This window comes from Eretmochelys imbricata, chromosome 24 (genome assembly GCF_965152235.1).
Source record: "Eretmochelys imbricata isolate rEreImb1 chromosome 24, rEreImb1.hap1, whole genome shotgun sequence".
Classification (NCBI taxonomy): Eukaryota; Metazoa; Chordata; order Testudines; family Cheloniidae; genus Eretmochelys; species Eretmochelys imbricata.
The window spans coordinates 477,379-488,509 of NC_135595.1; the positions used below are offsets into that span (position 1 = coordinate 477,379).

Here is an 11,131-nt window from a genome sequence, read left to right on the forward strand (position 1 = left end):
AAACTATACATTGCCCTCTCCCCAGAAAAGGTGGACCAATGTTCCACGAAACTAAAATCCTTTACTCCATGCTACTTACTTAGCCTGCAATTCACTTCCAGAATCTTCTGCTTTCTGTTTTCCTTTGCTTGTGAGATAGGAACAATCTCAGAGAAAATTGCTGGATGTTCTTCTTCCTTTTCAGCACGGGAGGTCTGTCTCTGCACCTTTCACAGCACTGACTGATGCTGTCCTTGCTGCCTCTGCTCCAGCCTCTCTGCTCACCTCTTCTCTCCAACTCGCACCTATGGAATCTGTGGTGAAGTCTGCTTTCAGGGCCCCAGTGAAACAGCTGCAGTGCTGCATCTCTGCTGACTTCCCCGAGGATAAGGACTGCCAAGCGTTGGTAGGCTGCGTAAAGAGTCCAGCAGAACAGAACCAGAGGATCCAGGGCAAGAAGTAAGAGCAAATGCCCACCTCACCATGCCCAGCTCAAAGAGATGTTTTAGGTCCTGCTTGGATCTGATGGGGGTCCCCCCACATGTTGAGGGAACCCCTTTAATGACAGGCCTGTCTGTATATCGTTATCTTCTGTGGGAGATGTCCCTGGGTGAGCACAGAGCATGGCCCAGACTCAGAGGGCTGCATAGGATGGTCAGTCCATGAGACAGTGTAGCTCTCTGTCCCAAGGTTCCTCCACCCCAGTGAAACCCATTATACCTACTACCCTGTTCCGATTGGGAGAAGCAGCTTGCTGACATAGTTCTTTCTAACTCAGGAGCAAATGGGACGTGGACTATGCTCAGAGAAAGGCTGAGCGTGCAGCCATCAGAACCCACATCAGAGAGAAGTACCAGCTTCCCAAGGTAAGGGGGAGCCAATTCAACAGGGCTGGGGAAGAGGAGACGTAGCTCCTCAGGGAAGCTTAGAGTTAGAGTCTGATTTTGCCTGCTGGGTTGCATCCATTGGTCAGGTTCTGCCCAGCAGCATATGGGCTAGACCCTGCTCCCCGCTCTGGGGCTGCTCACTTGCCCATGGAGTGCAGATAACTGCAAAATGCCCTACTTAATTTAGGAAGAGGAAAAACCTGTTTATATGGTAAGGCTGTGATGCTTCCTTAGGATCAAGTGACCTGTGATCCTGGATGGACAGTTGTGTTAGGGCAGGGCCTTGCTCATGGTACCGGCTGGGTGGCTCTACTTATGACTCCTCACACTTAACATCTTTCTCCTTTCCGTTTCCTCCTCAGAACAAGGTGGATAAGAAGCAGCTGGAGGCCATGGGGGGGAAGGTGAAAATGCTGCAGGCCCCTGTGGCTGTGGTGAGGCCTCAGGGCACCCCTGACTCTGACTCATGCATCTCTGGCCTCAGGGCTATGGATCTCAGCTCCCTGAAAAAAACAACAGAGAGCACGATGCCGTCCCTGCAGCTGGGGCTGCGCTGTCCTATCATGTGAACAAACCAGCAGCTGGGGCCCAATAGCCCAGTTTCTCTGCTCTGCTCCCTACCCCTGTGGCTGTAAGAATTGCGGTTCTCACCCTCTTGGGATAACTATGGGTTGGTGGAGTTCAGGTGGGAGTAGGGTTGCTCCTCTGATGCAACCCTTGCTTCTATTCCATGAACCATCTCTTCCTTACTGTATGTTTTTGGAATCACTAGTGTGGAAGTGGGATCACCCTGGAAGTTGCAGGGTAAAGCCCTGAACTTCTTACTGCTTTGGCTCCTCTGAAAGAAGGATTCACGAGCTTGTACCAACCATGGTGAATTATAAGATACGGCACTTTGTGTTTGCACACTTGTGAGCAGGGATTCTTGGGGAGTATTCAGGTCACTTGCACCAGGGCTGAACATTTTATAGCCCCTTTGTAATTGTGTAAGATTTCAGCCTGCAGGCCAGGGGGTTGTGGTGGGTGCTTTCAGGAGGCAAGGCAAATCACTGAGTCGCACAATGCCTAATGAATCTGAGTCCACGGCCCTGGTGTGCTCACCTAGACTGGCTTGTGGGAACCACCCACCCTGGGGCAGCCAGGAAAGGACGAAAGGCCGAGGGCCAGTCCTGCCCTTAGTCCGTCGGCCACTGAAAGTTTACTCTGATGTTATGTTCCTTGCTCTCCCGCTGGTGTAAATTCCTCTGGACCGCTCTGAATTAAGCACCCGTGCCTTCCCTTCGCAAATCCAGTGTCGTTTCCTGGCCCCCTCTTCAGGCTGTTGCTCGGCCTAGGGGGCCCAGCGGCCCCGGCCGGACCGAGCCCCAGGGTGGGGGAAGCCCTCCAAGGCCCCCTCCCGTAACGATGGGTCTGGGCTGGCCAGGCGCGGACTGGGCCCAGGCTGGGCGGCTTGACGGGCTGGGGCGCTGGCTGAAGCTGCCCCGGCCCTGCTCCGCGCCGGCCGCAACAGGCTGGGGGCAGGCGGGGCCCGGCTCACTGAGGGGAAAGGAAGACAAAATGGCACCGGCCGCCTGTCCTCCCCGCGGCCGGGTGTGTCACCCTGGAAACTACAGCTCCCAGCATGCCTTGCGGACCAGGCGGGCCCGTGTGTCCCAGCATGCACAGGGACCCAGAGATGACGGCGCCTGGGAGACGTTCCGGTCAGGCCGCGCGAGCTCAGGGGCTGGAGAAACTCCACATCCCAGCATGCAGCGCGGTGCCGGGAGGCTCCAGCCCTGCGCATGCGCACACGCAGCCGCCGCGCGTGATTATGCCTCACAGCCCTCTGGTGCGGGGCTCCCGCCCCGCAACGTGGGCAGCGCTGGTGACGTAGGTGGGCGGGCAGCCAATAAGCGTCGGTCGGGCAGGGGCCACGGACGCCGCCGAGTCGGACTGGGCCGGGGCCGGGGTCGGGGTCGGGGTCGCGGTCGCGCGGCCGGAGCCCGGCATGGCCCAGCACGGGGCGGGTAGCGCGGGGAACCCCTTCGGGGAGCCCGACAACCCCTTCCAGGTGCGCGGCGCGGGCCTGGGCCGGGGGGGCCCCGCAGGCTGGCCACGTCCTGGGCTGTGGCGGGGGCGGCAGCCGCGGAGCTTTCCTCCGGCAGCGCTTCCTGTCCCAATCTACGTCATCGGGCCCCGGGGGCAGCTTCCCAGGTCCGCCCTGAGCCCCGGGGAGCGGGCAGGCTCCCCGCAGCTGGCCGGGCCGGGCGGTGGCTCCCGGTCCCGGGGGCTGGACGCGCCGGAGAAGGACTTGCCCGGGTTCGCGGGGCGGGAGGCCTCACGGCCCGGTTCCCGGTGCGCCCCGGCCCTGAGGTTGCCCCAGCGGCCTCCCTGCGGCGCGGCCGCTGTCCCCCGCTCCGGAGCCCCGCAAGAGAGCGGGCGTCGGCCGAAGCCGCGCGTGGCCGGGCTGCCGGCCGTCTCGGGCCGCTGCACTGTCTTCCTGCCTCCTGCCAGCAAAGCCCCTGGCAGCCGGTCGAGCCCTCCTGGGAATTCTGCTTCCCCGGCCTTCTGGGGAGTCAGTCTGGTGCTGGGTGTTGTTTTCCCCCGTTTGTCTCCTGAAAACACTAGCTGAGTGAATTGTACCTGTCGTTCAGCCCTTCTGACTCCCAAACGGGTCCCTTAGTGGGGTCCTGGGAGACCTGCCCCATGTGCTCGGTTGTGGGGTTTGCTCCCTCCTGCATGGTGGTGCCGTCGGACCAGCACTGCCCGTGCTGGCCTGAGCAGTTCTGTCTGTGCCCCAGTTCCTGGCTTCCGGAGCGTCCCCTTGGCTTGAGTAAACTTATGAGCAGCGCTGGCTGCAAGGGGCTGGGGAGTGCTGTAGGCGAGAGAGTGCCCTCCACATAGGGAGCAGCATGGCCTACAGGACGACGCTGCCCTGAGTATTGGGAGTGGGATGGCGTCTGTGGGAGCTGGGTGGGTTGCTGCAGGGCCTGGGGCATAGCGGGTGAATGGGAGCGCTGTTTGGTCATGGTGACTGCAAATTCATGCTCCGTTTCAGGATCCTGCTGTGGTGCAGCACAAGCCCAGCACGGAGTATGCAACGCTGGATGTGTACAACCCCTTTGATAACCGAGGGGTAAGGAAGCTTCTGGGCGCCGAGGGCAGTGCATTGGGGAGGAGCCTGCACTGGCCACAGGGTTCTAGTCCTCTGCATTGTTCTGGCTGTCCGTGGACATGCTCATTTTCTCCTGGGTTACATCCCAGACACCAGTCTGTGGCCTGTCCCTCTCAGCTGGGGCTTGTTTGGCACCTGGCCAGCTCATGTGGGTTTCTTGGGAACGGGGGGCTCTGGGGGCTCTTACTTTGGTGGGAGGGTAGTGTTGGGTTTCTCACACCTACTGTGAGCTGAGTCCTCCTGCTCCCTACAGAGTTTCATGCTGGGCTGGTTCGGTACATATGCATGGAGAAGGATCTTGTGTGTGGGTTAACTGCTGATAGAGCAGCAGTCTGTGATGCCCAGCTGTCATGCTGGCAGGCCAGATGCCAGCTCATGTTAAGGCCCCTAGCTCTCAAGTGAACACTGACAGATGCACAGCTGGAAACCCATCTGGCCCACCTGTGTGTTAGCACTGTTAAAATCTTACATTTACAAGAATGTTTTGTGTTTAGACTTTATGGAATAGTTGTAAGTTGCTGCATGTATTAATATCGCTTAGAACATCTGTACCCCATGTTTTGAAGTGGTATTAAATATCTCATCCTCTATAATTGTGTAAGTCAGGGGTTCTCAAACTGGAGTCCAGACCCCTCAGGGAGTCGTGAGGTTATTACATGGGGGGGTCACAAGCTGTCATCCTCCACCCCAAACCCCACTTTGCTTCCAGCATTTATAATGGTGCTAAATATATAAAAAAGCGTTTTTAATTCATAAAGGGGGTTGCACTCAGAGGCTGGCTGTGTGAAAGGGGTCACCAGTACAAAAGTTTGAGAACCACTGGTGTAAGTCATCGAACAGGAAAGGAGCATTAATTAATGTAAAATGGTGGCTTCCTACAGAAGGTGTTAGGTCCTTCCCTCCAAAAAGGTCCACTGAAACATAAAAGAACAAATACTTTAATTGCATTCTACACACACCCCTGCTCATGAAGTGGAGACTTGCATGGGAACTCATTTCATCACCTTGAACTCTTGGGGGGAACACATAAAAATCTCTAACAAGAAACTGTCTCACTATGCTGCTTGGACTTTGAGAGGGCAAGATTTCTAAGCATAAGCAAAGAATCCCCAGCTGCTTAGCCTGGGCTGACCCTAAAGGATGCACAGAGCTTGCATATTACAGCAGTGTCTACCTACCACCTTTTGGAACCTAAGACCCTAACTCATTTGTGTGTGTATCCTTGTAAATAACTCTCATTTCTATTTTTAACTAATAAACCTTTAGTTAATTATAGGACTGGCTACAAGTGTTGTCTTTAGTGGGAGATCTGAAGTACAGTTGAGCTAGGATAAGTGACTAGTCCTTCAGGGCTGGGATTAACCTGAATATTGTTGTGATTTTTTTGGTGTAAGGGGCCTTCTGTTACAAAGGCAAGCTTGCCTAGGTGGCAAGATAGAGGGAGCAGAGTGCCCAAAGGAACTGTCTGTGACAGTGCTTGAGGAGTTGACACTTGGCTGGTGAAATCTAAGTGTAGAACTGACAGCCAGTTTGGGGTTTCTGCCATGCTTCTTAACAATCTGCCCTGAGGTTGGTGCTCATGAGCCACTCCAGAAAGCTTGACACCAACTCTGGGCATTTGACTGTCAGTAGCTCCTATCTTACACACTCCAGGCCTGTACCGTCTCTTCCCCTGCTCCCTGCCCATTGCCTCCTAGATATAAGCAGAAGACTGTGAGCAGTGTCCATGTCTAATTATTCTCTTATGTCTCCAATAGCCACCCCCTCCCTACCAGCCGCAGCCAGGGGCTCAGCCGACTCCACCAGTCACCAAAGTGCCCCAGCCGCCGGCCTCCGCCATGCAGCCCCACAAGAAGCCAAGCCCCCCAGAGTCCAAAAACTATGGCTCCTATGGAACTCAGGTGATGGGTGCAGGGCAGGGAAGCCAGCACACTGGCAATGGGGTTGGTTGACACCTGTGCTATCTCAGTGGGGAGTGGTGGAATTGAGTCACAGTTTGGAGAGGGTTGGGAGCAGCTGGTTTCTGGAACCTGTGAGCTGAGTTATCCCCCCTTCTCTCTCTCTCTGTTAGGAGTCAACAGCAGCAGCTGCCACAGCTGAGCTGCTCAAGCGGCAGGAGGAGCTGAACCGGAAGGCGGAGGAGCTGGACAGGCGGGAGCGGGAGCTGCAGAACGCAGCTTTGGGCAATGCTGCAAGTAAGTGCTAGAGCAACTCCGGGGGGGAAGGTCAGCAGCCCAGGCTCCCTGGCCCAGTGCAGCTGGGAAATGACCTCTGCCCGGGCAAGGGGAACGTGGACTTCCCCTCCTCCGGGGAACTGCTGCATGGTCCCACTCTGGCCTCATGCTTTCTGCTTTGCTTGACAGTCAGACAAAACAACTGGCCTCCGCTGCCCTCCTTCTGCCCCGTAAAGCCCTGCTTCTACCAGGACATCCCTGTGGAGATCCCCACGGAGTTCCAGAAAACTGTCTCCTCCATGTACTACCTCTGGATGGGTGAGCATCTGGAGAAGGGCGCCAGGGTGCAGATCCCCAAGTATGAGGAGGGGGTTTGGAGGGGTGTGATTATCCCTGCATGTGGGGGGGTGGGGATGAAAGAGATCCTGCTGGGAGGGGGCAGGGGGAGGCACAGGCTTCGCAACATTCAGAGGGATGAGGCCCGGGACTGTGAATACCCTACGTATGGGAGTGGTCCAGGAGGTGTACTCCCACGCCCCCTTAAGAGCAGCAGGATTCCTGACTCCCAGTGCTGGGATCAAAGCGGGTGGATCTTGTTGCTGTGGGCGGGGGTGACACACAGAGGGTTAGGGCTCTGCTGCCCCAGGGGTTTCCTAACCTGCTGTTTCTCTTAGCCAGCACCGTGACTCTCTTCCTGAACTTCTTGGCCTCCCTGGCCTGGTTCTGCGTGGATACCACAGCTGGTTCGGGCTTTGGCCTCTCTATCCTCTGGGTTCTCCTCTTCACACCCTGCTCCTTCCTGTGTTGGTACAGGCCAATGTACAAAGCCTTCCGGTGCGTCCCTGCTGGGAGTTCTGGGGCTGGCAAATCAATAGAGCCTCTGATTCTTGAGCAGCTCCATTCATTTACCAGGGCACCACAGATGTCCTGTAGCTGCAGTGGGTCTGCCTGGCTGTAGGCCTTGGTGACACCTCAGATCTTCCGTGGCTTCCCAAGGGCTTCTGAGCTGTAGACCCTGCAGCTAAACTCCTACGGGAGAAAGGGGTAATGATCTGAGTGTACCAGATCTCTGCGCTCCCCCATTAGCATTGACCCCTGCCCTGGAGGAGGTGACTCGAGCGGCCCCGTATTGTGTCTGCCTTGGGGAATTAGGGAGGAGCGCCCCTCCCCGAGAGTCAAGTGCCCAAGTTGTGGGTGACTGAACTGTGCGCTTCCTGGGGGGTAAAGCAACAGGCCTGGCTGAACCTCCTGGGTCTGGCTGTTGCTTCTCAGGCCTGTGTTCACTGGCCCTGCTGGAGGAGGGAGGGGGAGGGAGATTCTAACTAACCCGGCCTCTCTCTCTCCCCCCCCTCAGGAGTGACAGCTCGTTCAACTTCTTTGTGTTCTTTTTCATCTTCTTCGTCCAGGACATTGTATACGTGCTGCAGGCCATTGGCATCCCAGGCTCGGGATTCAGGTAGGGGCCATGGACGGGCCCTTGGGGCCGCCTGGTGCTAGGCTCAGGGGAGCTGGCTCTCCTTTCTCTGGCCTTGCCCTGTGTTGCTTATGCAGAGGCCCTACTGTGCCGGCTAGTCCATCCCAGCAGGAGTGGTTGTTGGGCAAGGTTGCTGGGTGCTCCTGTCCTGGTGGGGAGGGGCTGGGAGTCTGTGCGCGTGGGCAGCCCACTCTCTCTCATTGCAGCGGCTGGATAGCGAGTCTGACTGTGCTGAGGAAAAACCAGGCTGCTGCTGTGATCATGATCCTGGTGGCCGTGTTCTTCACAGTGGTGGCCGTGCTGGGGATCATCATGCTGAAGAGGGTGAGTACCAAGTGGGGCCTCGGCCTTCTAGCAGGATCCCAGCCAGTGCTTTCCTGCCCCTGTGGTGCAGAGAGTTGGCTTCAAGCACATGCTGGAGTCCTGTGGGTCCTGCTGGGCTCTTCAGGGCTTGGCTGAGCCTGCCCTGATTCTGGGGGATCGCACTCTAGCTAGGGTGCCCCCTCTCCTCCACTGTGTGGCCCCCTCAGAGTCTGTAGTAGTGCTGGGGTCCCAGTTTGGGTGCTGGGCCCAAGTACAGCATCCCTTGACCCTGGCCTTCTCTTCTAGATCCACTCCATGTACCGCCGGACAGGTGCCAGTTTCCAGAAGGCACAGGAGGAGTTTGCTGCAGGTGTCTTCTCAAACCAGGCGGTGCGCACAGCAGCAGCCAATGTCGCGACGGGGGCAGCGGGCAGTGCCTTCCGGGCGCAGTAGGGGCAGGCCAAGCCCCTGGCCCCATCACTCTCACATGGGCTATTTTTAAAGAAAAGGAAATCAAGTTGCACTTTTTTCATTGGGTCCCTTTGTGTCTGCCTCAGCCAGTCAGAGGCTGCCTCATCCCAGCTTGGAAGCACAGATGCCCAAATACTCTGCTGCTCTAACCTCCTCCCTCTTGGATGGGTGCTGCTCAGGTTTGTGCCATCCCTGTGGACAGAGGCTGTGGGGGAAGATGGGGTTTCCCTTGCGCTCAGGAAGGGACTCTTTCCCGTTTCAGTTCCCTCCATGTCCAGCACCAGCTGCTTGGGTGGGGTGGGAATTGTGCATGTTGCATTTCCTGGCTCTTCCTGGCCACAGCTGCACTATTGGCCTGAGATCCCCAGACCCCTCCTGACCCATGGAATTGCTTCCTGCTTAACCCAGAGAGCCTGCCGCTTCTGTGCGGAGGGGGCTGACTTGTGTCTTAACTTCAGCCTCCCCTCTGTCCATTCAGGGGTAAGGCCATGAGGGGGAGCTGGCTCTGGGCCAGGCATAGGTGGAGGTTTCTCACTGTACTGCCTTTGAAGTGGGACCTCCTTATCTGTCAAGGACACTTCCTCCAGTGACTACTGCTGCTGTGACCTCCCCATGGGGGTGGGGCTGGCTTGCTGGTTGGCTGTTGGCCCAGTGTGATAGTGAGGTGAGAATGGGGAGCAGCTTTGGGGCTGCTACCCAGCACATGTTGCGTGCAGTGAAGGGTAACTTTGATGCCAAGGAAATAACCTGGGCCTGGGTCCCCTGCCCTGCAGCTGCCCACCCAGTGCTGTGGCTACAGCCTTTGGCCAGCACTTGCCTTGGGGCCCTATGGTGAACTCCTTCCTTGCATGATTAACAGGTGAGATGCCTGAGCTACTGCTCTGGGTGTTGAGGCTCCTTGTGCCTCTGAACTGCCTGCCCAGTAGTACCAGTAGGCTGAGCCGAGCCTGGGGATCTAGGTTTACTCTGTCACTGGGGAAGTCGCAGAGCAGGCGCCGTAGCCCTGGCTTCCCTGTCCCCCCTTGTGGGGGAGACGCTATGGACCTTGCATACCCTGGCTTAGCCGATGTAGCATGATCATTCTTTGTATGATTTATCAGTGTCCCTGGGCATCAGCCCCAGGGATACCCCAAATCTCTGCTCCATAGTGCCCAGTGCCCTACTCTACTGGCTCTGTGTTCTCTCCCAGCACCCACCTAGTGCCTCCTGCCTCCCCTCCCCCATGCTCCGGGGTCAACAATGTATAGGGTCATTCCTGTCCTGGCAGCACTCTATCACAGGCTGCCCCAGGGAAGCCAAACAGTGGAGAGGGAGGTGGGGGCAGAGCCCACAGCATGTTGGCTTGTGGATGGGACAGGTGTAGCTCTCCCTTCCCACTCTGGGAGCTGGGTTTTGTTGGCTTGAAACAGCTCTAATGTTCTGGCCGCTCCCTAGTGCTATCTCTCTAGGCTGGTGGGGGGGCAGCCCCTTTCCCTGGCTGGGTGCAGAGTAGGTTGCACTGTTGGTTTGAATTCTTGCCTTGCCTGGGGCTGAGGATGACCAGCATGGCAGGAGCAATGAGCTTAATCTGCAGTCAGGGAGATTTAGGAAAACCTTTTTAGTGTCTAATCAAACTGGAAGGGTGGTTGAGTTCTTGACTAGGCTCTCAAGGGAGGTGGGGGAATCCCTATCCCTAGAGGTTTTTAGGAACAGGTTGGACAAACACCTGTCAGGGGGATCTAGGTTTACTTGGCCCTGCCTCAGGGCAGGGGAGAGATGGACGGGACTTGCCCTCAGGTGGTGTCTTCCAGCACTACATTTGTGATTCCCTGCAGTGCAGCAGCCTGCCCTCAGCACTTCCTGGGTTCCCTGGAGTTGTGATGACAGCTGTAGGAGGGGCAGGGATATGTTTCCTTTTGCTGTCCTTCTGTCTCTGGAGTGGTGGGGCTGGGTGACTAGGGACCTGTGCTGTCAGGGCATGTAAGAGGCAGAGAGCGACTGCTGGCATGGAGACTTTCCACACTACAGGTCACAATTCACCTGCCCCAGAACTGTGGTGCATTTTTTTTCTGTGCCAAATGCAAAGCCAGCTTTGATTTTATTTAAAATAAAGTTTAACTCCTTGTTCTCCAGGGCTGTGTGTGTTGTCTGCATGTCTGTCTAGCCTCTCCTGGGCCCAGGCCGGCAGCTAGCTGGGGAGTCATAAGTTTCTGTGAGCTGCCCTTTGTGCACCTGAGAGTATCTTCTGGGCAGAGGGTGGGGAAATGGGGGTGGAACCTCCAGGCTATGGGCAAGGTTTGATTGGCCGTGAGGGGTGCTCTGGAAGACCCATCCTGGACCCACCTTATCTCCCCTTTGTTGGCAGCCTTCAGCCCATCTCCCTCTGCTGCTCCCTTCTTTGGGTGAAGGCCTATCCCCTGTTTCCCCTCGCTGGGGGAGAGCACCTGCCGTGCACTGTCTGAACAGCCTCCCTGGCCCTTGTGCGCCCCTGCTGCCCTGCAGTGCTGGCCGCAGTGCTAGGCGGGGTAGGAGCGGGGCTGCGGTTGCTGGTAGGAAAGCATTTCCATTAGGCCGGGAGCCCCAGGGGAGCTGCTGGGGTTAGGGCTGCAAGTGGGGGGAGGGTTTAATGGCAGAAGTAGCAGATGCTCTCGCAGCTCCTTCCTTTCCCTGGCGACCCAGCCCCCATCAGCCTGAAATGCACTGGCCATCC

The 11,131-nt window shown here is 57.1% G+C and overlaps 2 protein-coding genes across 3 annotated transcripts; both read left to right on the forward strand.

Moving 5' to 3' along the window:
* Positions 1–286: 286 nt before the first annotated feature.
* Positions 287–1,435, forward strand: LOC144279441 (complexin-3-like). The gene is made up of 3 exons (XM_077840946.1): positions 287–438; positions 758–845; positions 1,229–1,435. The coding sequence occupies exons 1-3, from the start codon at positions 287–289 to the stop codon at positions 1,433–1,435; spliced, it is 447 nt and encodes a 148-aa protein (XP_077697072.1).
* Positions 1,436–2,628: 1,193 nt separating this feature from the next.
* On the forward strand, positions 2,629–10,553 carry SCAMP3 (secretory carrier membrane protein 3). Of its 2 annotated transcripts, none has more exons than XM_077841571.1 (9): positions 2,629–2,739; positions 3,904–3,981; positions 5,778–5,921; positions 6,092–6,215; positions 6,384–6,512; positions 6,869–7,028; positions 7,549–7,650; positions 7,875–7,992; positions 8,278–10,553. In XM_077841571.1, the coding sequence occupies exons 3-9, from the start codon at positions 5,859–5,861 to the stop codon at positions 8,422–8,424; spliced, it is 843 nt and encodes a 280-aa protein (XP_077697697.1). In that variant the 5' UTR covers positions 2,629–2,739; positions 3,904–3,981; positions 5,778–5,858; the 3' UTR covers positions 8,425–10,553. The 2 variants fall into 2 exon arrangements, with proteins under 2 accessions (XP_077697697.1, XP_077697696.1); XM_077841570.1 differs by lacking the exon at positions 2,629–2,739 and adding an exon at positions 2,757–2,916.
* The last annotated feature ends 578 nt before the right edge of the window (positions 10,554–11,131 follow it).